The sequence below is a fragment of the Drosophila busckii genome, chromosome 2R, assembly GCF_011750605.1.
Source record: "Drosophila busckii strain San Diego stock center, stock number 13000-0081.31 chromosome 2R, ASM1175060v1, whole genome shotgun sequence".
Taxonomy (NCBI): domain Eukaryota; kingdom Metazoa; phylum Arthropoda; class Insecta; order Diptera; family Drosophilidae; genus Drosophila; species Drosophila busckii.
Window position 1 is genome coordinate 2,079,214 of NC_046605.1, and position 27,815 is coordinate 2,107,028.

Genomic DNA, 27,815 nt, shown 5'->3' on the forward strand with positions numbered 1-27,815 from the left:
TTTTATAACCAGCAGCAGCAGCGTCCTTTTAGTCTTTCTATGCATGTAGGCATCCTTATTAATTAATATATTATTCTCCACAATTATTTTTCTTCTTGAACTGACCTACTCGAATTTTATCTATATTTCCCGCCTAAATTATGCTATACTGGATGATAGTTGATACAAATGTAGATAAAAGCTGACGAAACTTGCAATATATCGATATGTACAAAATGAGCAAGCGCTCGATGTGCTGATATATCGGTTCATGGATTTGCTCAACGATTGTTATCCAGCGCAATTTGATTAACAAATACTTTTTGTTTATCCGTTCTATCAATCAGTGAAAACACATATAGCATATAGTATTAAAATTCTAGCTTTATTAATATGTACTTAATTAATGTAATATTAAACATTTTGTACGAGTATTGTGTCTTCGTAGCATGCAACAGTTGTGATAACATTTATACATACAAGTATATATAATATTTATATTTAATTTGATTAAATACAGTGACTATATTTCTTTGCACATTAAGAAGAGAAAACATTGCAAAAGTCCTGACGGCTTAAACGCTACGGAAAATATATACAATTTACTAAATTGTTGTTGTTGTGCTGTAACTGCAAACAGTTTTCTCTATGTGTATAGCATGTGTACGTGTTTGTGTATGTGTGTGTATGTGTGCTTTATGGCAATCGAAATTGAGAAAGCAAGAGCGCAACGGAGGAAAAGAAATTTTTTTTGAAATGAGTTTTAAATAAACCGCTACAATGGTGTTCGACGATAAGTTCACGCTGGGAGCTATCGAATTGTGAGCGTGGCTCTATCGTTATCGTGCCGCCATTATTTTCTTGTGCGTATTGAAAACGGTTGTGCTAAGTGAATTTTTGTTTTGCTTTTTAGTGCTGTGAATATTTGTGCAGTGTTTTTTGTTGTGTTTGTTTAGTGTTTTGGATCCTTGTTGTAATCAACATAAACGCGCACAACCTCGCCAGAGTATTTGCGCTGTGATGGCATGAAATAAAAGTCGGGGGTGTCGGAGCCTCCGTTAAGGCGCGGGTCCGTTCGTTCGTAACTTGATTCGCGCTCATGTCGTGGTCGTCGCTCGCGCTCGCGCTCCGGTTCGCGCTCTCGTTCTCTGTCCTGTCGTGCGGCAGCTCGACGATCGTGTGTGTAATAACCTGATGGCTGCATATTCGCCGAGCTTTGTTGTTGGTACTGATGATTTTGCCGCGGCAAGGAGTAAGCGCGCTCCGCATAGCTGCTGCCGCGAGAGTAAGCGCCAGAGTTAGCACCAACATTACTCTCCTGCATGTTGTGACGTGCATTTGAGCGACTATTGCCATTGGAATTGCCATTGCTGCTCTTGCCATGCCCATTGGCATGACTGCTCTCATAGTACATCTGGGATTTGCTGGTGGGCGAGTGCGACATTGGCAGCGTAGTTTGTTGGCTGCTGGTATTAGAGCGGTGACGAGCCTTCTCCTTCGCAGTTGTGCTGGCGGTCATATGCTTCTCTTCGGTTTCGCCATACGGATCAAATGCGTAATTGGTATTCGATGCAAACTCCTTCCAAGGTGAGTTTTGTATAAGTTTCTCCTGCAATCAAAAAGAGATGTGTTTGGATATGATATAATTTTGGTTTTACATGCTCTCTGCTTAGTGCTAAACCAGTCAGCAGGGCTTTACTAACTATGTACTATAACTGCTATTGGAATGTGCGGAATCGGTTCTATATATACCATTTATTAAAAAAAAAAAAAACAACCAGTCAAGCTAAAATTTGTGTATATTGTTAACTAGTAAAAAGAGAGGAAGAAAGAGAGAGACAGATAGAAAAAGTGAGAGCAGGTTTCAAAGATAACAGTTCTATATTGCAAATACACTCATAAAAAATAAAAATACCAACTAGTATATACTAAATTATTTTAAATGCATTTTTACATTCGGTATTTTGTGCTTAGGTATTTTTCTTGAGTGCTGCTTTATTAGAAAATACATAGAATTTTATAAGTGCTGACTGGCTTAACTACGAAACACAAACAGTTATAAAAAGTAATAGAAAAGTAATGTTATTATAGGCAGATAGTAAACAACCAGAAATATTAGAAAATGCTCATATGGGGGTTTGATTTTTATGTATGGTTAGCAATACAGTAGTTTATAAGTAGTGACGAAATAGTTGTTAATAAATTGCAACAATGAGAAAATAAGAAATTTTAAATTACCAATGATTTCTAGAATTTTGATAAACGCAACTCGACACACACACACATACACATAGCGTTATATAAGTACATATTTAGCATAAGATATTTGGAATTTGGTTATGGTGCTTTAACATCTGTTTATTTCTTTTCATTTTTTTTTTTGGCTAATGCTTGATCAGGCAGTATATATATTTGTATAATATGGTGGGTAAACTGTGTTGATTATATTATGGTCTTTTTATAAATCGCTAGAGGGCTGATAGTAGCGTTGGTGCTGTCTCTGTTGATGTATGCGCCATTCATCGGGTATAACGTAAACCAGCTTTAAATAATATTATACAATTGAATAAAAATATTATTAATGGTGATAAAATAAAAAAATTTGGTGCGCCAAAAAACAAAAAACGAAACAAGTAGTCAAAGTTAGGTCTAAATCTAAAAAAAAGGGCTCGAAATTATTTAAACATTAGGAAAGCCTTACCTTGGTATTTTTATTTTTGCGTGAAGTTTTCATAATAGTGCAGCACGCTTGTATTAAGGCTATGAGCACTAAAGCTGCGATGAGACCTAAGACAATATACAAACGTGTCTCGGATAGATCAAAAAATGAAAGCAAAGTGTCCTTGGCGCTGCTCTCCGTAGCGGTCTTGTCTATAAAGCAAGAAAAATATTACTAGAAGTTTTGGCGTTTTCAAAGTATTGTGCAACTTACATTCCAATGCCTCAAAGTCTAGATATTGTGGATCCACTATAAGTGAACCAACCTTTCCAGTTGCCAACTGTTCCTTTAATGCAGCCTTGATAACCTCAGCATTCTTTTGAATAGCAACATCGCTGCTCTTCTCTATTTCATTTGTGTCCAGCGCATGCAATTTCTCCACGTCAGATTTATCAAACATGGCCTGCACCTTGGCTACCATGCTGGTGCCTTGCCTAGAAACAAAAATGAATTAAAAAATAAATATAAAAGAGGTATGTCTGCATGTTACTTACTTTTCAAAGCCTAAGATTTCAGTTTTGTAATAACCAGGAATGGGGCTCAGAATGCCATTGAAAGAATCAGAAATTGTAGCAGCTAGATTATTAAAGTCCACTGTGCCCGGTTTGGGTGCTTCAAAGGATTCAGCCAGATTCATGAGTTTAACACCCACAGCGTAGACCAATCGACTTGGCGCTGGAGTGCTGGTGCCTACAAACACAGCCTCAAGCTCTGAGAATGGTAAATAAAATAAATAAGTGTGCAATGTTTGATGTATAAGAGTGTTTACCTTTGCCGCAGGACTTGATGCATACACGTTGTGGTGAAATTGGTGGCACTTGCTCGTGCTTGCGTATTTTCTTATTGACCACATTGAAAGCACCACCCAATACAGGGAAGAATAGATAGAGACAATGATCATCCGTAAAGGATAGATCCTGTTCATCGTTGCTCACACGCTTGCGATTAAACTCCAGTATGGTAACACCTTTCTCAATGCGTCCGGATGCATTGTAGATATCCTGGCGATCATCTAGCTTGGGCGGTGCATAGCCCAACACCCAGGTGTCCATCAGGAATGGGCGACCACTACGCCCATCCACCCAACCAATAATGGCATCTGTCTGTGACATGCGCTCATCATCGCTGAATCCAATGCCTGTCCAGGTCTGTGTGTTTGTTGTCTCAATATGCCAGCGCATCTCATCGCCGCGTCCAACAGTCTCCCAGGCAGCATAGTACTCGCAAGTGTGATCCTTTGGCGAGCAGTTTGAGGGATATTTCCAGTGTCCATAGCAGTCATTGTCCAGCACATTGGTGCTAAGATCGTTGCGATCAGTGTTATTGCTGGGTTTCTCCTTCTCGAAGAAATTGATTTGCGCAACTCCGCGTTGCATTTGGCCAGCATGATACTTGATCTCGTCCTGCTTATAAAAGTCCTTGTCAGGATTAGCGCCTGCCGGCTGTCCCTTGGCCCAAATAACATGCGTAAGTCCATCATCCAAGGTATGATCAGTGGGCTCGGTGGCCACCAATTTCTTGCGGAATATAATGGTAGTTACACCATCCTCTTCGAAACCTGTGCCCAAAGCCAAATCGTTTTTACCGCCATAGAGCTCATCCTTGCGCGGTGTTGAACGATCACGTGAGTAGTAATCCCCAACGCGACTGGCCATACCACGAGCTTGCCCAATAATAACATCCGTGCAGTCCATGCCATTGAAATCGTAACGTGGAGTATACGGATTAAGCTTATACTTGGGTTCTAGGGAAAGCGTATTGAAGAGAATTAGTTTTGATTTAGTGCAGCTGGTTAAAAGCATTAAGCGATTTGTTTGTGTGAGGGGTTTTTCTTATGGGTTAGTATTTAATAACGTTTGGAGTTTATGAAACCACCACCAAGTTAGACGCTTTACCTGCGGACACAAGATTTGCTGATTTTTTGGGTGCATGTGCGGCCTTAGGTTCGGGCTCACTCTTCGGCTCGGGTTCGCTCTTTGGTTCAGGCTCGCTTTTCGGCTCGGGTTCGCTCTTCGGTTCTGGCTCGCTTTTCGGTTCGGGCTCGCTCTTCGGCTCGGGTTCGCTCTTCGGTTCGGGCTCGCTCTTCGGTTCAGGCTCGCTCTTCGGCTCGGGCTCGCTCTTCGGCTCAGGCTCGCTCTTCGGCTCCGGCTCGCTCTTTGGCTCGGGATCACTCTTTGGCTCAGGCTCGCTCTTCGGTTCCGGTTCGCTCTTTGGCTCCGGAGCACTTGTCGGTTCTGGCTCACTTTTCGGCTCAGGCTCGCTTTTGGGCTCTGGTTCGCTCTTGGGCTCCGGAGTACTTGCTGGCTCACTTGTTGGTTCCGGCTCGCTCTTGGGTTCCGCTGTGCTATTAGGCTCTGTTGTTATTTGTTTTTTTTTTTTTACGAATAGAATAGATTTGTGTGCTTAGTGTTAGGTGCGGGATATTTGAAAGAGGTCATAGTAGTAGCAACAAAAACTACAACAACAATATGCAGTAAGTTTCTAGTATACATAATTCTAGAGGAACTGCAGGGTGTGGTGTATATATAGCAACTACTCGCCTTTGAACTCACTAACTATGGTGTATTTAATTTTTTAAATGTAGGGGAAGCTTACCCGTGGCTTGACGACGATTGCGTCCAGTTTTGGTGCTGACGCGATAGGAAACACTTGTGGCTACCGAGGTGACACCATCAATGTGACCAAGATCCTCATGATTGGCAACACGTTTGGTTTTGGCGCTAGGCTCGGCGCTGGCAGTGGGTTCCGATGTAGGTTCGGGCTCGCTCTTAGGCTCAGGCTCGCTTGTAGGCTCTGGCTCGCTTTTAGGCTCAGGCTCGCTCTTGGGCTCAGGCTCGCTCGTAGGCTCTGGTTCGCTCTTAGGCTCAGGTTCGCTCTTGGGCTCTGGCTCGCTCTTGGGCTCAGGCTCACTCTTAGGCTCAGGCTCACTCTTAGGCTCAGGCTCACTCTTTGGCTCAGGTTCAGCTGACGGCTCTGGCTTGGAACTCTCCAGCGTTGTAGTCAAATCTCCCATGTCGCGCAGCAATGGGAAGTTCTTGCACTCTGGTGTCATGCCACGTGGACGCCAGCCAAGCGCCACCCAAGAGGTGCTGTTTACTTTGAGTACCACTTCAATTTCCTTTTGTTCCTCCAGCAAACGCCAGTACATGTGATAGTCAGCTGAGAGTTCCTTCTTTGTGTACGAAGTGAGATCCAAGCTGGTGGATTTGTAAGGCGAACGTTGCTGGCAGCCCAAGCCATGCCAACCAAAGTTGCAGAAGCATTGACGACGCGGCAACGAGCTTCCAGCTATATCAATGCACTTGCCCTGAGCTCCGCAGTCAGCGTTGCTGGTGCACTCATCCTTGTACTGACAGGTGGGTCCATAGTAGTTCTTATCGCATTTGCAGCGCGAGGCAAAGTGTTTGCCATGTCCAGAGCAGAGTTCCCTGAAGTCCTTGCGCGGCTTAATGTCCACATCGGCGCAGGACCAAAAGTTATAATTGCCATTGAATTCGTCAGCTTGACGCAGTAAGCGCAACGTGCAGTTGAAGCATTCAAAGGCTTCGGGTATCTTCACTGGGTAGGATTGAGCGCTGAACGAAAAGGAAAGGAAAGTTAGGGATAAAGAATTCAGATATTTAATATATCAACGAATTTTCGCAAAAGTATCGTATGTCAGCTTTTTATCGAAATTGTGAATTTGATCCAAAGGGACTCATCATCTGTTTAAATATTTATTGACATTCCCTATAGTTATTTAGATAGATGGATTTATTCTTGTGTTTTCAACATTACGATACTTTTGCGAAAATGCGTCGATATAGTAAGTTATATAGCTTACAACATATCGGTGGATACATAGGCGGAGTTATTAACATGCGGCGTTAGATCCAGCACAGGTCTGTCTAATGCATCCAACAATTGCAAGCGATGCCCGCCCTAAAATAAGAAAAGAATAAATATGAAGCGCATGTTAAGAACACTTAAATAAAATTGACAGCAAAGAGTTGTGGGAGGGGGAAGTGTGTAGAGCAATTGCTTTAACTAAATTAAAGTTTCGCAAACAATGACTGAGAACTTGTGCTCAATTCCCATTGGGCTCTGCTTTTCAATTATGAGAACAACTAAGGCAAAGCCCCTGGCCTGGCCATAGAAATATCCAAGTGTGGCATGTGTGGCAATGATTACAACATTTACGCTAGAATGATGCACATATTTCTATTGCTGCTAATTAGCCAACAGCAAGAGACAGATAAGAATTTTACTTTGGGGCATGGCTTAATTGCCTCAAAAGATGTTTACATAGAGATTGGCTAACGTCATCATAACTGCAATTTTGCAAGCTTACCTTATGCGCAAAGGCCAAATGCCAGGTAACATTGAAGACGGAACCAGAGAGCAGCGAAGTGCGTATAGAGCCTGTAATTAAAAATAATATACAAAGTTAAATTAAAGCTTAAGTAAATTACTGAAATTAAGACTCAAGTCGTAATGGCAAACAAAAATCATTAAAAATAGATACAAAGTTAAGCATTAGCTTAAATAAATTATATGTTGTTTGCCATAAACTTTAAGTGGCTAGAACAACAAACTGCAGTCAAGAGTCAATTATATGAACTGCAACTGGAACTCGATAAAGATGTTTTGATTGCAATTTTTTGCAGTTACAGTTAGTTATTGTTAACTTTGCTTAACAGCGCATGCAGTTGGGCCTGATCAGTTTGGCATAACTTGGCAACGCATAATTAAATGTTGGCCGCCAAGTCAAGTCTGTGGACTGAACTGGTTCGCTGACTGGCGCTATAAAATATATATGTATATACATAAATCATGTTAGTGCTTATGCACACCTGCAAATTGTGTGTACTGGACATGAGCAGTAGCAGAGGAAGCTGAAGCTACAACTTGCTGCCACACACATAGTTGCCACACACACACACAGACATCTTCGGCCAAGTTAGCAGACAAATTTCATATGCTCAAGCAAGTTACTATTACATAAGCGACGACGACTATGCGGTAACCTCCAGCAGCTGTGAACGAAAATTACAGCAACAACAACAAAGAAATATTACAAACATAGCTTTAGCTATTGAAGCTGGGCAATCAATGAGTCGCACATCATTGTCAGCCCATGAGCTGCAAGCTTAAGCGACTTGCTAATTGAAGCTATTAAATGCTTATAAAAAATAGAGAAGCAGCAGCAGCAGCAGTTGAAGGTGTCTGCACATATAAGGAAGCTGTAAAATTATGATAACAACTAGCTGGGCCGGTTGGTTGTTAGCCAGGCTCAATAGATTCGAGGCAGCAGCTCAATACGGGCAACAACAACAGCGAGCTGACAATGTGTTGAACGTTGCAAGTTGCAGTTTCAATTTCAGCTGCAGCGTAAAACAAATAATAGAAGCTTAAATACTCTTAGCAAATGCTGCCAATATATATCAAATATAAATAGATTCCAATTGAAAATATAAAAAAAAAAATAAAAGCAAATGCTGCCAATATATATCAATTATAAATATAATCCAATTGTAAATGTAAAAAATAAATGAAAGCATTTAATAAATAAATAAATTTTAAAATTTACATTAACTAAATATTTATATATAATTAATAAGTAATTACAAACAAATTCAAAATTTTTTTTAACTGTGAAAATTCCTTTGAGAACAATTTTGAGTATATTCCTTGATTTCTCAAAGTTTATTGATTGAAAAAAAATAAAATAATCATTATTTACCGTCTCTGATATAAAATTAAAATATATAACAGACTTAAACAGTAAAGCAATAATGCTAACAAAAGTAAAAATATAAATGCGCTCATAGCTAGCAACATTCTAAATTCGAAATTAGTTAAAATATTTATAGCTTTTTAATAGCTTTTGCATTTTGTTGATGAGTCAACAACAACTCAAAGTTTCATTTTTGCAATGGCTGCTAAATAAAATAGAATAAATTGGTATACAAATACTTAAAGCACAAAGTTACTAACTGCAGCCAGTTAAGCAAGTTAACCCTTGTCAAAAGGCAGTGTATAGCATAACTGCTTTTTTTTCTTTAAAGCAACTGCTGATGACTATCAATTAGAAACTGCAATTCAATTGATGGCAAGTTGTGTTTTCTTTGTAGGTCAGCAATTGAAGTTGCAGCGACTACGTGCAAAACTTTTGTTTTCAATGGCGCAATTGAAGTTGTGTTTTTTTTTTAACTATCAATGCATGTGGGCAGTTAGAATTTGTAGCACCTGTTCACAGTTTTTTCCCATAGACGTACAAAAAGTTGTTTTGACAACCTCCAAAAAAAGAAAAAAAGATTGCAAAAGCTGGTTGAACCAGATTTTTTTTTGCTTAAATGGGTTAAGTTGAACAGCAACTGATAAATCAAATTGTGCTCATTAATAAATCGAACACTATATGCATAAACTTTATTTTTTTTATTTTTTTTTTGGGGCGTAACAAGTTGCAAATTGGCAGGTGTTGTCTCTTCTCATGTAGCCGCGAACTTCGCTACTTCGCTTCGGTTCAGTTCGCTGCTCAGCTTATCTTTTATGCGTGTATTATGCGTTTTGTTATTGTTATTCGATTTTTCAGTCTTCAGCTCTTGTCATATTTCTCACGACGGCGCGAAAGTTGTTCACCTTTTTTTTGGAGGCTGCGTTCGTTGCATGAACCTTGTTCAATAGCTCATTTCGAAAGTCCAATAACTGTGCATGTGTCTGTCTGGCTGTCTGACTGTCCCTTGCTTGTTGTTGTTGTTTATAAATTATTTGATATGTAGCTGACCAATTTGTTTAGTTATTTAAATACAATTAGTTGCAAGAGAAAATCATTTTGGGTTGCTTAATGATGTTTTTGAGCAGGTGAAATGTGTTGAAAACTTAAATAAATAAATATGCTAAGCTTTTGATTAATTTGTTTTTAATTAAAGACGGCGAAAATGTAAATAACAACTAACAACAATATCAAAAAAAATTTAATTTATATTTAAGTTTTTTAACATTTTGTTACTTTAATTAATGAAAAGTAAAGTAATTCTATGTAACTTGTTTCAATATCAAAGAAAATGGTATTTATATAAAAAAAAAAACCAAAATAATTAGCATATTGCTAAGCTTTAAATTAATTTGTTTTTAATTAAAGCGGGAAAATTAAAATAACAACTTGTTACAATAGCAAAGAAATTTAATTTATATAAGTTTTCTACCAATTTGTTACTAAAAACTTTAAAAAATAAATATGCTCAGCTTTTGATTAATTTGTTTTCAATTAAAGAGGGAACAACTTCTTTCAATAGCAAAGAAATTTAATTTATATAAATTTTCTAACATTTTGTTACATTTGTTTAGTTAGGGAAAAGTTAAATGCATATAAAGTAAGTCTATATAACTTGTTTCAATATCCCAGCAATTTAATTTATATATTCTATAATTTTTCTAACATTTTGTTGCTAAAATCTTAAATAAATAAATATGCTAAGCTTTTGTTTAATTAGAGAAAACTTAAATATGTATAAAGTAAGTTGCTACAATATCAAAGAAATTTAATTTATATTTAAGTTTTCTAACATTTGAAAAGTTAAATATCTAGAAGTAAGTCTATGTAACTTATTCCAATAACAAAGATATTTTTTTATATATTGCATAATTTTTCAAACATTTTGTCGCTTTTTTATTTATTTTGTTGCTTTATTTAAGTTTAAATAAATATGCTTAGCTTTTGTTTAATTAGGGAAAAGTTAAATGTATATAAAGTAAGACTAAATAACTTCTTTTAATAACAAAGAAATTTAATTTATATAATGTATAATTTTTCTAACATTTCGCTATGCTTTTGTTTAATTAGTGAAAAGTTAAATATATATAAAGTAAGTTGTTTCAATATCAAAGCGACTTAGTTTTCTATTTTTAACTGCTAAGCAACAAGCAGCAAGTGACTCTACTTGCCAATATTTTGAGCCCAGCTCAAGTCGAGTCAAGCTGTGGCTGCCATGCTTAAGTGGGCATTGTCTTAATGGCAGTTGGAGCCACTTATATAATGCCATGCCAGAGCCAGAGCCAGAGCCAAAGAGCTGCTGCATCATTTTCTTAATGGCTATGCTTAGACCCAACGAACCTTGTGGGGCCAATTTGCTTTGCCAAAAGGAATGTCAGTGTGTATGTGTGTGTGTGCATTCTAATTGCAACGAGCGTTTGCATGTGCGGTCAGCGGTCGGTGGAGCTGCTGCCAAATATGGCGTGTCGTTTGCTGTTGCTGCAACTTCCGCAATGCAACGTGCAAAAGGTTGACAAATAAACTTCAACTGAAGTAAGCGCAGTGTAGCATAAATATTGCGAGCAACTGTGCGCTAGAGTAGTCGCTAGTGTGTGTGTGCTGTGGCAACCCTAAGCAATGCATTTGCAAACTGCAACTGGTATTAGCATTTGGCTCGCTTTGTGGTCAAGAAGTTTTCGCCTTAGTTAATTGCTCGTGACGACGTCGCTTGTCTTAGCCCATAGCCTCCCCCCCCCACAAAGAGTTGCAAGCCAGCGTACATGGCAACGTTGAGTAGTGAGTCAGTATTTATGGCATGACAGTCGATATGTAATGCAGGCTATTAAGACACTGAGAGAAATGTGTGTAAGTGCATTTAAAATTAGTTGGCATTTAAAAATTTAAGCATTTCGTACTTAAGTTAAGAAAATGCGTTATAAATTATATGCTAAGACACACTGAGAGAAAAGACTACATAGAAAAAGTCAAAGTATGATTAAATCCCATTAAGATTGCATTTAAACATTTTTGAAATTGAAAAGTGCAAGTATTTCATATATAAGTTAAGAAAATCCGATACTAACATCGCTATGTTCACTCAGACACTGAGAGAAAAGACTACACAGAGCAAGCCAAAGTACGATTAACTCAATTGGCGCTAGGAAATAAGATCTCATTGCAAAAATCCAATTGGGATTGCATTTAAAAATTTTCTAAATTAATTAATTAATGCAAGTATGTCAACTTAAGTTAAGAAAATCCGAAATTAATTAGATTCTGCCAACGTTTTGGATTGAGCTTGTGCTATTTATTACTTTTGCTTGTTCTTACTGCCTTTTTTCTTGCAGTGCAACATATGTAGACACAGCACTTGGACTCACACACTTGAGCAATTTCTTTAAATGGCATTTTTGCCAGCATGACGCTCTCATTGATATGCTCAGCATATTTTAAGTGCAAGTGTATGCGAATTGTTGCTAGCCTAAGATTATTATAATAATTTCAATGTAACATTTGCCTTATACAGCATTTAATTCAAACAATAATAATTGTTAATGAATGTTAAACTATTTATAAACAAAAAGTCAACTATAATTGCTGGCTTCATCTTAAGCTTAACAATGATGTAAGTGCATAATTATGTGGTTACTTGCCACATGTTGCAAGTGCATGTGACACAAGCGTTAACCACAACTTGACCTCAAAACAACAAAGTTAAGTCTTTTTAAATATATAAACAAATGCACAACAAATTGAGTTACAAGAGAGTTCAACAATTGAGCTATTGCTCTACTATTTGCTGCAGTCGTTAGCACTTGCCACTTGTTGCCACTTGCGTCATGTTGCAACAACAAACAAACTTGAGTCTCGCGCTCTCGCTTGCAAGTGAAAGTTTTTCAACATTATCAACAACATCTTCATCATCAGCAGCAGCAACAACAGACCGCCACTGATCAATGCACTCAACCTGCTTCGTACTATGCGCAGCCAAGCGGCGCCTTACGCAAAGCGCAGCGCAGCGCGCAGCAAGAAAATTTTATATTAAAAAAAAAAAAGTAAACCGCAAACGAAGGCAAAAGTTGTCGTGTAGCCAAAATGGGTTAAACGTGTCTGTGTGTGCAAGTCCAACGCGACGGCCAGACTGAGACCAGTTGGCGCAGCTTGCCCAAGGCGGCGCACGTTGCGTATACGCAATGCGTATAATTAAAAGCGCCAGCCAAATAATAATTGTGTAGCTAAAAAACGCGCAAAAATGTTGTTAAGCAAGTTTAAGCTGCGAGCTGCGCTTGTAAAGTTGTTCAAAAAGAAATGTAAATTAAATTAAAAAGTTTAATTTAAAAGTTACATTTATTATTGTATGTTGATTTTAACTATTGGTTTTTCTTTTTGGCATTTTTGATGCGCCACACGTGTCGCCAGCCAAGGCAATTGAATTTTAATTAATATGCAACATACACATGTGTCTATGTGTGTATTTGTTTGTCAGCCACACGTAGCTCTGCGCAAATATTGCCGCATCAAATGTCATAAACTCATACACAAGTGGGCAATTTGAAAGTTATTTATTTTTTGTTATTTGCTTGCCAAAAAAGACTTAACTGCAAGCTAACTGGTTAATAAAAAATGATTTGTAAAAATATTTTTCGTTGACTAGCAGCTGCGCTATAAGTTCATTTACATATGTAGGTGTGACAAAAATGTGTAAAATTAGAATTTTAAAATCAGCATGAAATGTTTAACATATAAAGCTAAAGCTTACGTTAATGCTTTAACTGAAGCATATTAAGCGCATATAAAATTAGTTTCACTATTTTACGCTACGTTTATAAAAATATACAACAAATAACAAAGTTATGCATTTACTGCTTTTATTATAAATGCTTAACTGTGTTTGTAGTCGATACGCTACTGACCTGCATAGGTTGAAAGGTAAGCCACACACACACACACATGCAAGCTGCGCTGCTTGTAATGTGCCCACGTGTGCGCCAGCGAAAGCAGCGCTGCTCGCTCAAACGAGCTGTTCGCGCTGAGCTGCTGCAACTTAACGAAAGCGTTGAGAGAGAGATAGATAGAGAGAGCGAGAGCGCGCTCAATATGCAGCGTAAGCTGTAAGCTTGTTAGGTGGTCTTTATTTTGACTGCAGGTAGTAACTGCGCCCTCAGGCTTATCAAATAAATTAACTGATTTAAAGCAAATTGTATGCAAAGCATTAAAGCTACGTGAGCACTGCTTGTATTAAATATTTTATTTATAAACATTTAATATTTGTTATCATTTAAAATTTATAAGTTTATCAAATTTAAAAACATAATTTTAAATATTTTATGTAATCTTTTTGTTTTATCGTCCACTGTTCATAGTTGACATTAAATAAATAAATAAAAAAACAAAAAAAATTGTTTATTTATTTGTCTAATGTAATAGTAGTAATAGTATATGCCTTATAGTATTTTCACACATTTAATTAAAATATTTTTGAGGCTGTCTTTAGCTTTCAATTTGTGCTCTAAATAATTTATAGCCTGTGCTTGTCTTTAGCTCTAAATTACACAGTTAGCACATGCTCTAAAATATTTTATAACCTTCTATTGAAAAGCTATAGAAGAGCTCATTAATAACTTTAATTATAGTTTGGCGTTAAATAGTAAAAACTATTGTAGACTAATTTATATAAATTTCAACTTCCATAAAACTTTATTATGTATTTAGCAGTAAGAAGACTGTAAATATACCACATTCTCGATCGCGCCGATAGATAAATCCAACAAACTTAAAAGATGTTATATAAAATAGCAGCGCTCTATTTCTGTTAATTGAATATTAATTATACAATTTATTTATTGTTTAAACACACAGATGTTTCCGTTTTTATTAGGATTTAATTTCTCGTAACTTTTGCTTAAAGCTCAATTTACAATTGCTACAACAATGTGGCCGCGGCTGCTAATTGCAAAAAAATTTATTTGCATGCGTACAACAAATTAATAAAATGCTGCTGCCTTCACATTTTTCAAATGAATTTCGGCAAACTCAAACAAACTTTTGTCACAAAGCCACAGCAATGCTTAGAATTTTGTCTCTCTCTCTCTCGACTGTTTAGGCATTTTAAATTCCGCACAAAATAAGATTGTAAATAAAAAAAGCGAAAAAAAATAAATAAAATGAACTTACAAGTTGCAAATGCATATTTTGCATTATCCGTAAAGTAGTTGAGTAATTAATTTATATAGCAAAAATATTGTAATTTGATCCATAGTGCAGTTGCATAATGCTGTGGCATAGTTTTTAGCTTTCTTCTTTGTTTGCAAAAAACTTTTCACAGCGTCTTTCCCAAGTCAGTTATACCCAACGCCGTCTACTCTTTCTCACTTATGATTTAAGTGTGGAGCATATCAGCTGAGCTATACTTAAGTTTTTGAGATGTTCGATTTCAAGGTTTTGAATGCAAAGGCTACACAAAACTTAACTTCTATAGCTGCGCTCAAGCTTTATGTTTAGCTATATCTATAAAAAATAAATGCCATCATAATTGATGACCCAATTTGCATTGTTGGCTACATATGTATGCAAGTGAATGTTGTTTGCTTCTTCAGCTTTAGTTTATATGCAAATTAATTGGTAACACTTTTCAACAACAACAACAACAGCAACAATCATAATCACAGTTGAGTAATAATAACAAAAGCAAACTTCAAGCATTATGCAAGCAAAAGTTTATTACTTTTGTTGTAAAAAATAATGCACACGTATGTGCAACATTTGGCTACATGTTAATCATAATATGCATGAATAAACTCGCTTGCATGTTTATATATTTCACATTTGGTAAATTGAACGTGCAAAGTCAATTTAGGCCTCAACAAATGCTTTATAAACTTAAGTTTACTATAGAAAAAAGTATCAATGAATTATGCAAAATCTGTTTGAGCTGCCAGCGCGTGCCTGCGCAATTTGTTTAAGTTTAAGGTTTAAGCGATGACTAACTGAGTCGGGAGTACGTGCCTTATTAACTAAATTACTTTACGCTGACACTTGCCGGAAAAAAAATGGCAAGTGTAGAGCTTATAAAGCTATAAAGTCTATAAGTTTACGAGCAGGTATTGAGAAACAAAGAACATTGCAGAGAATATTGCGAGTGGAACAAATTGAAAGTAAGAAAATTCGTGAGGAGCTCAAATAGCAAAAGAATGAAAATATTTACAAATTTAGCATGAAAATATATAAAAATTATTTTTCTGTAATTTTAATTTCGAGTCAATCAAATAGAGACAAAAGTAATTCTTAAAGGGCTTCAAAATATAGCAAAATATTATTGAAAAAATGCAATTCAATTCAACTAAGAATGAAAATATTATGAGCTCAAGTAGTAATTTAATTATTAAAATAATTAAATTTATTGAAAAATACAAATTTTTACAAATTTAATATAATAAAAAATTGAATATAAAAAGAATTAAGCATGAAATTGTATAAAAATTTATTTGCTGTAATTTTAATTTCCAACAAATGCCAGCAATATTATTAAAAAATATGCAATTCAATTCAACTAAGTATAAAAATATATTCAATTTAATATATAAACAATGACTTAAACAATTAATAAATAAAAATATTTAAAAATTGCATTGCTGTAATTGAGTATTAATTTTTGTTTAGTTTTGAGTTATTTGTAGCACTTTTAATTATTGAAAAGAGTTCTCATGCTTAAGAAAATTCCTTAAGTAGCAAATTTGATTAAAATAATTGAATTTATATATTATAAAATATTCAAAAACTTTATGCTGTAATTGAGTCTTAATTTTTGTTTAGTTTTTAATTATTTGCTGCACTGCAAAAGATTTTCCATGCCTTAGAAAATTCCTTAAGCGCTCAAATAGCAACAATTCTATTAAAATACTTAAATTTATATATTATAAAATATTTAAAAACTATGCTGTAATTGAGTCTTAATTTTTCTTTAGTTTTGTTTAATTTGTAGCTCTTTTAATTAATTAAAAAAGTTCCCAAGCTTATTTACTTGTGTTTTCTCTACTAAAAAAAATTAATAAAATGTAGCAACTTTCTTTCAACCCACTTGGGCAAAAATCAGAGTATTAAAAAACATATAAGCTGCATCAAAATAATAAAAAAATAAAGCTTGACAAGCAGTTGTAGCTGTAGCTGTGGCTGTGGCTTTGGCTCGGTTGAGGTTAAGCTTAGAAAAATCTGAAACCGGCCACGTTTCCCACGAGGCAGGCAGCTTTAGATTATTTTTTTTTTGTATACAAATTGTGGGCTAAGCTGGACTAACTGCCACTAGTTGTGTGCTTGCCACATGTGTCTGCCACGTTTTTGTTTTTTTTTTTTCTTTGAGACTTACCTCGGGGCATGCCGCAGGGCGCTTTGGTGCGCGCATTATCCAAAAAATCCAAATCGTAGAGTCGCGCAGGTGGATAGGTAAGTGCCACATGTGCCTTGGCGCCAAGTTGCAGCTGCAGCAAGCAGCAGACAAGACACAGCAACGCGGCCGCGCCCTGCAGTCTGCTATTGATGGACATAATGCTGTTGTCTATTTCCTTTTTGTTTACAATTTATATAAAATGCGCTTTGTAATTTTTGCTGTTGTTGGAAAGTTTTTACTTTGAGCTACGCTTGAAATTATTGACACAGCATTTTTTACAATTTGCGTTCGAGCTTTCCTTTTTTTTGATTTTTGCAATTTGTAACACTGCAAAGAGAAGAAGAAAATAATAATAAAATAATTATATTTATTAGTCGGCTTTTATGACATGTCAAAAAATCAGCTAAAAGTGATTGCATAACTGGCTGACTGGCTGTCGCTCTTACCAATATTATTTATGGCCAAGTCAGCAAACAATGCCAACAAAACTTCCCAGACACTAAACACTTGCAATTTGCATTGTGTTGAAAGCTTGTAGATCTTTACTTGTTTGATTTCAATTTGGACTTGGCGTGTAATGAAGCCATAAACTCAAATTGAACTGTCAAGCGGTTCAAAGTTTTTGGGTTTTTTGGTGCTGGCGATTCGAACATTAAGCTGCGTGTGAGTCTCAAGTGAAATCGAAGGTTTTTTTTTTCAGCTGACAGCTATTGATGTGCTCAGCCTGGCAACTTCAAAACTGTTTGGCGGCATTATCTATCGGCTGTGGCATGCAACATTAGCTTTGTTCAACAAGTCATCAAAACTTCAGCTGTTGAAATTTTTGTATAAACAAAAGCTGCAATGACAAGCAATTGTTGCCCAGCTGCAAGCTCTACTTAACTTATGGTTTTTATTGTTGTAATGTATTTTTATTTCTTAAATGTCAGTTTAAAAAGTATGAAATTAATTGCACATAAATATTTTGAAGTATTGAAAGTACTACGCACCAGAGTTGTAAAAGATTCAAATTAGTTTTGAATTAAAATAATTTTAAATGCATTAATTTTTACCCAATCTGAATTAAATTACGCGCTGAATCATTCTTAAAGAATTATTTTTGAACTGTATACATTTTTTTTTTTAATTTCAATTCGTAATACTCAGTCCCAATATTTGTTGCTAGTAGTTTTCAAATATTCAAATATTTAAATAAATAATATTTCTTGTATTTTATTTATTTTTTTGTTAAGTTTCTATACTCTGTTTATCTAAAATAATTTTTTTATACTATTTTTGACTATACTTTCATTACTACTATTACGTTAAAAGTAAATAAAAAGTAATAATCAGTTCCAATATTTGTTGCTAGTCGTTTTTAAAGATATTAGCAATCTTATTTCAAATAAATAATATTTTTTTAATTTCTATACTCTGTTTAACATAATAAATTTTTCATAACTATTTTAAATTATATTTTGATTACTATTATTACTATTTTCACTTCTTCTAGCTAATATGCCCCACATAAAATATTTACAAACGATATTAGTTAACTTATTTTAAATAATAATATTTCTTGTACTTTATTTATTTTTTTTTTAATTTCTTAATTTTTTTGTTTAATTTCTATACTTTGTTTATCTTAATAAATTTTTTTTAAACTATTTTAGATTATACTTTCATTACTATTATTACTATTTTCACTTCTTATGGTTAATATGCCCACATAAAATATTTAAAATATTTAATAAATTATATCTTTAGTTATGTTATTTCAAATAAATTATATTCATTCTATTTTATTTATTTTTTTTTTCAATTTCTATACTCTGTTTAAGTTAATTCATTTTTCCTAACTATTTTAGACTATACTTTCATTACCTTTTAATTTCTATACTCAGTTCACTTTAGTTAATTATTTTTAAACTATTTTAAACTATACTTTCATTACTATTATTACTATTTTCACTTCTTCTAGTAGCTAATATGCTCAGCTTAAAATATTTACGAAAGCGCAAAAGTCCAATTAGCTCAAACTTTGTATTAATAAACCAAAAACTAAACTATGCCGCAGCTACCTGTAACCCAAAGAGCAACAACAACAAAAAATAAAAGAAACAAACACTCAAAAACTGTGGGCGGCTGTGGGCGTGTCTCGCAGTTGTCTATGGCGATCAAAATGGGCGTACGTACGACTTGTCGTTACGAATTGTTTTGATATTAGAAAAATATTTGTGGCAAGCTGTTTTGCTTTTTGACAGTTAAATTGCATGTTGCAAGATAAATGAACGCCAATTGGTGTTAGTTGGTCGGGCAGCAGCGTGGCAAAAATAGAGATAAAAACCAAATTGTGGACAATTTGAGGCTGGCCATAGAAATTGGCACAATGAATGGGAGAAGCGGCAGCAAACTGTGGCACGTTCCACTTTATATATCATTTCTGCGCTTTTTTCGCCAGTTTGTTGTTGTTGCTGTTGTTGTGGCAGGTAATTAAAGTTTTAACCATGGATTAATAGCATTAATCTAACAAGTCATTGTCCAATGCCAAGCCAAGAAAAAAAAAAAAAAAATTACTACAAACTAAAGTTTTTTTTTTCATTTATAAGCCGTAACGGTAGCTCAACTTCCGAACAGCTGTTGGTGTGTGTATTTGAATTTTTGTTGACTGGTTTGCCTGCTGCTAGTTCATCATGTTTTCCAGACTGTCCCCCCACCGCTCTCTCCAGCTCTATATGCTGCTGCTGCTGGCATTGAGAGCAAAGCGACGGTGACAGACGAGACAAGCGCAGCTGTGACGTTGCAACAACCACAAGTGCTTGACATTGAACTACATACATATTAAAATACACGCACACACACACTCATATGTGTTTGCTCATTAAGCTAAAGCGACAAAATATAAAACTCAAGTGCACAAATGTCGAAAATAAAAAGCTAATTAAACCAAATGTAACTTCAAGCTGCGCTCAAAGCCCATATCGAAAATTAATTAGCAACAAAAAGCACAAAGTTTATTAAGAGCATAGAGTTTTTTTTTTTTGTTGTAAGTGGGCTAGAACAAATTGCCAAAGTGAGTTACGAAGCGTTGAGCAGTTTTTACGACCCGCAGCATAAATAATTGTTATGACTTTTAAGTTATTTTTGTTTGAATATTGTGTAAAAATATGGGCAGTTTATAAAGTTTGTTAGGTTACGTTAATGTAAAGTTATTCATTTAGTTCAATTTATTCTTTTATAACTTTAAGCATATAAGATTAAAATCTAACTGAATCTTAAACTTCAATCATTTTTTAAGTTTCTGAGTACCTCAGATGTAAATTTATTCTTTTAGTTGCAGAAGTTAGAAAAAATCTAAAGCTGCTGCTTATAACTTTAAACGTTATTTACTTAGTTTTTATATTGTACCATATATGATATAATATTAGATCATATATGATGTTAACATCAGAATCTAGTTTATAAATCTACAATATAAAAAACAACAATTATTTCAGAATCTGGAACTGCTTCAAAGCTTCTGAGCTACTCTAATGTAAATGTATTCATTTAGTGGCAGAGTTCAATGAGATTGGAAAAATTTACTGCTTTCTATAGCTTAAAATGTTATTCAGTTAGTTTTTATACCAAACATTGCATACACTTCGCGTCATCAGTTTAGCGCCCCCTTTCCTTTCATTTATTTTTTCGCTATTACTATTGTACTATATATTTTATAGTTCTAGAAATCAGTGAGCTGATTCACCTACAATTTTTTCTCATTCTGGAACTTCAATCTCTTTCAAAGCTTCTGAGCTACCCCAAAGGTAAATTTATTCTTTTAGTTGCAAAGCTCAATGAGGTTGGAAAAAATCTAAAACTGCTACTATAATTTAAAATGTTATTTAGTTAGTTTTTAACGAAACATTGCATATATACAAATATGTGTACTATATATTTTTAAGTTCTAGAAATCATTGAGCTTCTGAACCTACAAAATAAAGCAGCAATTTTTTCTCATTTTGGAACTTTAAACTTCTTCAAAGTTTCTGCTGTAGTCTAATGTAAATTTAGACGGATGTTATGTACCCACATCTATACACACACATATATTTATTTCTTTTTTAGGCCACACAGCTGGAAATGCTTTTAGAGTGGGTTTTACTTTTCAAATTGTTTAAAAATGTTACGAATGCTAATTAAAAGTTATGCAGGCCTAAGCCCAATTGTAATTAAAATGCAATTCACACGCAATTAAAGGCACAAAGTTCTTTCACTTGACGCGTTTTGTAGTACACAGCATCGATTATGGCCAAAAGCGGTGCGGACATAAACATTTGGCCACGGCTGCGCATGTTCGATTCAAAGCAACAAATACAACAACAACAAACGCTAGGGTACAAAAAAATGCTGTCCAACTGGTTACGAAATATTTTGAAAAAGCTCATTCATGTTCGGCTTTGAGATACAATTTTTAAAATACAACAACGTTAAACAAATTTGTGTCTGTGTGTGTGTATCGATTGCCCAGTAAACCGGTTGCTAGCCCAAAACACATTGCATAGTTAACTATTAATGATTTTACGATAGCTAAAGATATACACACAGGTCTCTGTGTCTCTCACTCTCTAGCGCAACAAGTGCTGCCTACTATATATAAATCTAACTATATATACGTAGCTAACAATTTGCAATATGCGCGCGCTCCAATTTTTAGTTTGTATTTTTATTTGTGTTATTACCAAAATTAGAAAATAGCAGTAAAAATAAAAAGTAGGCAAAAGTAATCAAGCAGTTAATGCTTAAGTGCCAGCAATTGATTTTTATAGTTAAGTGTTGCCAGTTTGCAACTGTAACTATGATTGTGTAAGGGAAATTACAATTAGTTAGAAATTATAGTCTTTGTTAGTAGTAAGCTTACGTAAGTTGATCATAAAGATCGGCGGCATATAAACTTATTGCTAATTGCATTTGAAATGGGCTTAAATAATGCTAGGCAATAATTTATTTAGAGCAAAGTTGATTGAAGTCAATTAAAAAAAATATATCTAAAATAAAAAATATTAGCTAAACAGTTGTAAAATATATAAATAATAACAATAAGTAAAAAAAACTTAAACAGGCTTAAAATAAATTAATTTCCTATTATTTAGCTTAGTAGTTTGAATTAAAAACTCTAAATAAAATTAAAAAAATTTATAATATAAAAAAATATAAAATAAGAAATATTCAAGTATTAGCTAAATAGTTTAAAAAGATTTAAATCTTAACAATTAGCATAAGATTTAAAAAGTCTAAATAAAATAATTGCAATTTTAAAAACTTAAACAGGCTTAAAAAAAGTTTATTTCATATTATTTATTTATTTTTATTCATTAATTTTTTTTTATTTAAAGTCAACTATGAACAGTCGACGGTAAAAGAAAATTACAAAAAATATTTAAAATTAAGTTTAAAAGCATTTAAAATTATTCAGTTAAATAGTTGCAATTAAAAATTCGAAATAAAAATACTATGACCTTCAGCATTTAAGCGCAGAGCCTTATTAAAAATGTATAATATAAAACAATATAAAAAAAAAGAAATTTTCAAGTATTAGCTAAATAGTTTATAAAGATTGAAATAATAACAATTAGCATAAGACGTAAAAATTCGTAATTTAATTATTAAAATTTTGAAAACTTAAAGAGGCTTTAAAAAAGTGAATTTCATATGATGCAGTTAAATGGTTGCAATTAAAAATACTAAATAAAAATACTACGAGCTTAAGAACTTAATTTCATATTTGTTATGCAGCTCAAGCAACATTAAAAGCTTACAGCTTATAAATGTTATAAAATGCTTAAAATATTTATTGGCATGATTGTTATAAGCTAATTTATCGACACAACAAAATAAATAAAAAAAAATTAACTTTCTAAACGTGTATTTGATGACGAGCGTGTGTCTGTGTATTGTTTGTCTGACGCACACACGGCGTATGCGTTATATTTGCCTGTGGTGCGCTACTTGATGTTTGTTTGTGCATTTGAATTTCTATTTCTCAATTTGTTTTGAGTCTAACTGGCTGCCGCTCGCTCTATAACTGTGATTGACAAACTTGGTACAGTTTAACAATTTGGCGCAATATAATTGCAATCGTGCCTATTTGCCATGAGCTTTGTAATGTGTTTGATATTTTTTGTGACATAAATAGCACAACACTTGGCAAACACTTCGTGCTGTGTGTGTTTGTCTCGTTGATTAACAAGTTGGTCACAAATAACGTCCTCGCATATGCGGCGTATGTGCAACATTTGGCATTTGATTGCAGACTTAAGCTAACTGGTTAATGTTGTTGTTGTTGCTGTTGTTGTTGTTGCTGTTGATTTCATTAAGCAGCTGTTTGCAGCTTGTTAATCAATTTAATTAGTAAAGTAAACACATGCGTATTTGTAGAGAAAGTTGACGCGTTTACTTTGCTATCAATTTCTATTTAATTGTAATTCTGCAATTTTTGTTATTTTTTAAGCTTTGCATATATTAAACGAGTTTGTGTCCTAAGTCTTTTAATACACTTTCACAAGAATTCAACAGCCAAACACGCTAGACAAGTTTGAAACGCTTTTGGTTTTTATTTTTTTGTATGTAAATAGTCAAAGTCGAGTTCAGGGTTCAACTGCAACGAACTTTTTTTTTTGTTGTTATTTTTATTGTCTATTAAACTTGAACCTTTAGCTAAAGCTTTGCAATTGTCTAGGCAGCATTGCCTATAGGCTCATATTTCATTTTCTAACAAACGTCAGCTTAACAATTGTAGCTACAATGATGGTCGTTACAGTTGAGTGTGCTTTTGGTATTAGAAGGCAGACTTGCGACTTGAGACGTGCACGTGGCTCTCGTTACGCTAAGAGAGCATAATAAAGTTTAATCTGAACAAAGTGATAGCTAAAATTATAAAGGGCCAGACATAAATAAAGTTTAAGCAGCAAATTGAAGGCAGAAAATTAGAAAAATTATAAAAATATTGAAAAAGAAATACAGAAAATTAAATTAAAATTTTTATAAAAATATTAAAGATTAAAAACAAGTAAATAGAGTTTAAGCAGCAAATTAAAGGCAGATAATTGTAAAAATTATAAAAATATTCAAAAGAAATACAGAAAATTAACTTAAATTTTTTATAAAAATATTAAAAATTGTATTGCTTAACTAAAATAAGTAAATACAGTTTAAGCAGCAAATTAAAGGCAGAAAATTAAAAAATTATAAAAATAATCAAACTTAAGCATAAAATGAAATACAGAAAATTAACTTAAAATTTTTATAAAAATATTAAAGAATAGAAATTGTATTGGGTAACTAAAATAAGTAAATTATACATAGAAAATTGTAAAAATTATAAACATATTCGAACTTAAGCATAAAAAGAAATACAGAAAATTAACCTAAAATTTTTATAAAAATATTAAAGATTAAAAATAAGTAAATAGAGTTTAAGCAAATTAAAGGCAGATAATTGTAAAAATTATAAAAATATTCATAAAGAAATACAGAAAATTAACTTAAAATTTTTATAAAAATATTAAAGATCAAAAACTGTATTTGGGTAACTAAAATTAGTAATAATATAAGCTTTAATACTTTTAAGTTTGAAAAAAATAGAGATTAAAGCATTAAAATAAATACAAAAAATTCATATAAAATATTTGTTAAAATACTCAACTTAAATTACAACAAAAAATTAATATGAGGGTTAGTTTATTAATCTGCGTTTAGCATTGAATATTTGCTTTTAATGCTTAGTACACGTTTTAATAGCTTCAACTACTAACTTTGTAGCAATTGCTTACGCAAATAAAACATTAAATATTTATAAGACACTCGCTATCGCATATGCGATCTATCGTTTTAATGCTTTTTGCTTATGTTAATTGTATTTATAAACATTAAATCATTACCGCAGCAGCAGCAGCTCGCAGGCATCTTCAAGTTTTACATTCCCTTTTGTTATTTTTACACCTGTACACATTGCAGCTGTTGTTGATTTATTAATGATTTAACAAAAACCCGTTTTCTCGCTCTTTACAAACATTTTCTATTAATTTTTTACAGAAATAAAATTAATTAACGGCAAAAGTTTTGCACCTTTTGTTGAAATGAATTTGCATTTGTCGACAGATACACGAAATAACTTTCGCAGTCAGTTTGGATAAAAAGAAAGAAAGAAATAGAAGCAAACGAAAACTGAAATTTCGCTGAATAATTTATTAAAAAATTTAACTGTGTCATTTTTTTCTATTGTGCGTTTGCTGAGAAATTTGCATGACTATTTTATAAAGCGTAAGTTATTTATATATGCGATTGCCTGGCAATGCTGCGTGCTTTGCTTTTATAAAATCGTCTTAGAAATAAATTTTTTTGCCGCTACTGCTGCTGATTGATTGTGCAGCTCAATTGCGTAATTTGATGAGCGTTTAACATTTTATGGCAATTTTACACGATTGTCGAACAAATTTGTGCAGCTGCTGTGGCATTGAAATAAATATACTACGTATAGTTAAATATTTTTCAAACGGGCGCGCTATTTGTTTTGAGTTAACCTCGAGCAATAAATTATAGGAAGGGGAATGCATTAAAGCTGATAACTATATTGTATTTTTTGTCGGTCAGTTTTGGTTCCATAAGTGATTTATATGTTTGTTATTGAAATTTGTAGCATTTAAAGCTTTTGGTTGCTGAGTTCAATGGGATTAAAAAAAGTTTCTTTTTAGAATATAAACATATTCTAGCTTTAGCAGCAACTTTAGACTTTTTTTAGTTAGATTTTCTATTGTAATATATATAATATAACAATATATATACGAAACATCGCTTATATAAAAATTTGAGTGCTATACATTTTTTAGTTGCTGTGTTCAATGGCATAGGAAAAAGTTTAAGACTGTTTCTTATAACAATTTTAGTTTGTTTTAAGAACAAATACCTTATTCTAGCTTTACAAGAAACTTAAGACATTATTTAGTGCGTTTAAAATTCAAAAATATACTAATTTATTTATTTTTATCTTTAATTACAGCGCTGCTTGCTCGACTTTAATTATTTATAAAGTAAGTACCCAAGATTTTCTTAACTCTAAGCTCTTAAATTTGGTTGCTATTAATGCATTTAGAGCAACTTGGGTTTAATTTTATGACTTTGCGTGCCGACAAAGCGCAACTGTACATTAAAAAACAAAAGACTTAGGCAACAAACTTGCGCTCGAAAAAGGATGCATATATATTTTTATTTATAAATTTATTAATGACGACTTTTGTGCGCACTCTGAATTGTTGCAGCCTGATTATACAAATTTTTAACAGCCATATAAATGCGCACACATATGTATGCATGTGTGTGTGTGTGTGTGTATTTAAACGCTTTAAGAGTCAAGATGCGCTACAAGGTTTTTTTTTTGAAGCCGCTCAGCTTGTGTATTGGTATTTGTTGTTTTTTTCTAACCTGTTTGTTAAGCCCAATCAAAATCGATGCTTGTCGACTGGTTTCGATCAACGCATTCTCACTTTTTTACGTTTATTTTGAGAATTTTATTTTTATTGGCATTTCGGTTTATTTGAAATTCTTTGTGGGCAGCTACTTAGTATCAAGGCGTAAAAAATTACTTGAATTGTGCGCATTAGCGCGGATTATGCGCATGTGTGTGTGTGTGTGTGTTGGTGTTAGATGCATGCAGATGCCATCCGGTTTTATTTATGTTGTGTATTGCTTTTTGCTAACAACCAATGCGGTTCAACTGCATTCCAGGCATGACTAACAGCTAAAGTCTAATGCAGACTTGTTGTTGTTGTTAAGTTATTAGCCTCAAGGTCATTTGGCAGCAGCTGCAAGTGTTTTACGACTTGTACAATTTGTTTGCGCCAAAAACAATTCAAAAGTTTTGCAGCTACAGCTTTAGCCTAATTAATTAGGCAGCCAGCAAATAGGTCACAGCAAATAGCTAAGAAAGTAAGCTCTATGCTTCAATGAGTCATTAAACTTGTGATTAATGATTTACAAGAATTTAGCTGTTTTTTTTTCGTGGCTTTTATTGTTGAACATTCTTTTTGCTGGCTTTTGTGTGTATTCGATTTTAGGAAATGATCTCATCTCAGCAGCTACCACATGCCGCATTTGGGCAGCGACAGCAACAACGTCATACAAATAACAATAAGTAATTCTTGAGGCTCACCTGCAATATTTCTTAAGCGTTGTAGGCGTTCATAAGTTGCGCAAACAAATAAATTGTAAGCGCAATGTTCCAAAGGCTGCGCTCCTGTTCGACTGAAGACGCTCACGTTCAAATTGTTGCTAAAGCTAATCAAAAGTTACGACACGCACGCGCTTACAAGCCTGGCGAGGCGACGATAGCGAGGGGAGCAGGAAGAGAGCAGCGCACTCACACACACACACACACGACTCAAGTCAAAACAATGCAAGTATGCGCGGCACTTTGAACGTTAGTACTTCAGCTTAAGGTACTGTAACAATAGCAACGGCACGTTGCACACACACACACACACACAGACGCACACACACAGACAACAAGTCATGCAGTTTTGCACCCACTATAAATTATTTTTATATATATTTTCTTTATGTGTGTTAATCAATTGATCAATTTGAAAGTACACTGCATACTTTGCTAATTAATTTTATATATTTTTAAGCTTCTGCGCTTCACTTGTATATTCGAAGTGGGCTTTAGCCTAACAGTACGCGCCCTTGCACAACACAAAGTAAAAAACACTTGAAGCGCTGCACACGTTCGCTTCGTAGCACGGCTGATTTCAAACTAAGCGCGGCTTTAAGTTTCTATGCAGTGATGACAACTTTTGAGCGTTTTTAGCGTGCTTAAAGCTGCTAACAAAAAGTGAAAAATAGCTAGTTTTTAATTGTAATTATAAATAATTTAAATGACTTTAATGTCATAAGCTTTCAAGGCTTGAAGCGTAAGTAAAGCAGCTGAGGAATGTATAAAAATAAGTCTTAAGTGGCAAATTTAAAAAATGCCAGCTATGCACAAG

At 33.9% G+C, this 27,815-nt stretch overlaps 1 protein-coding gene across 2 annotated transcripts; it reads right to left on the reverse strand.

Moving 5' to 3' along the window:
- Positions 1 to 362: 362 nt before the first annotated feature.
- Positions 363 to 27,569, reverse strand: LOC108596859. Of its 2 annotated transcripts, XR_001915066.1 has the most exons (12): positions 26,981 to 27,569; positions 16,795 to 17,142; positions 7,029 to 7,099; positions 6,522 to 6,619; positions 5,294 to 6,273; positions 4,594 to 5,052; positions 3,468 to 4,442; positions 3,193 to 3,409; positions 2,912 to 3,132; positions 2,681 to 2,850; positions 2,218 to 2,521; positions 1,501 to 1,588 (listed from the first exon to the last, which is right to left on the reverse strand). XR_001915066.1 is itself a non-coding variant. In XM_017983004.1 (11 exons), exons 2-11 carry the CDS (start codon positions 16,970 to 16,972, stop codon positions 932 to 934), a joined length of 4,026 nt encoding a protein of 1,341 aa, XP_017838493.1. In that variant the 5' UTR covers positions 16,973 to 17,142; positions 26,981 to 27,385; the 3' UTR covers positions 363 to 931. The 2 variants fall into 2 exon arrangements, 1 of the variants encoding a protein (XP_017838493.1); XM_017983004.1 differs by lacking the exon at positions 2,218 to 2,521 and having other exon boundaries at positions 363 to 1,588; positions 26,981 to 27,385.
- Positions 27,570 to 27,815: the final 246 nt, after the last annotated feature.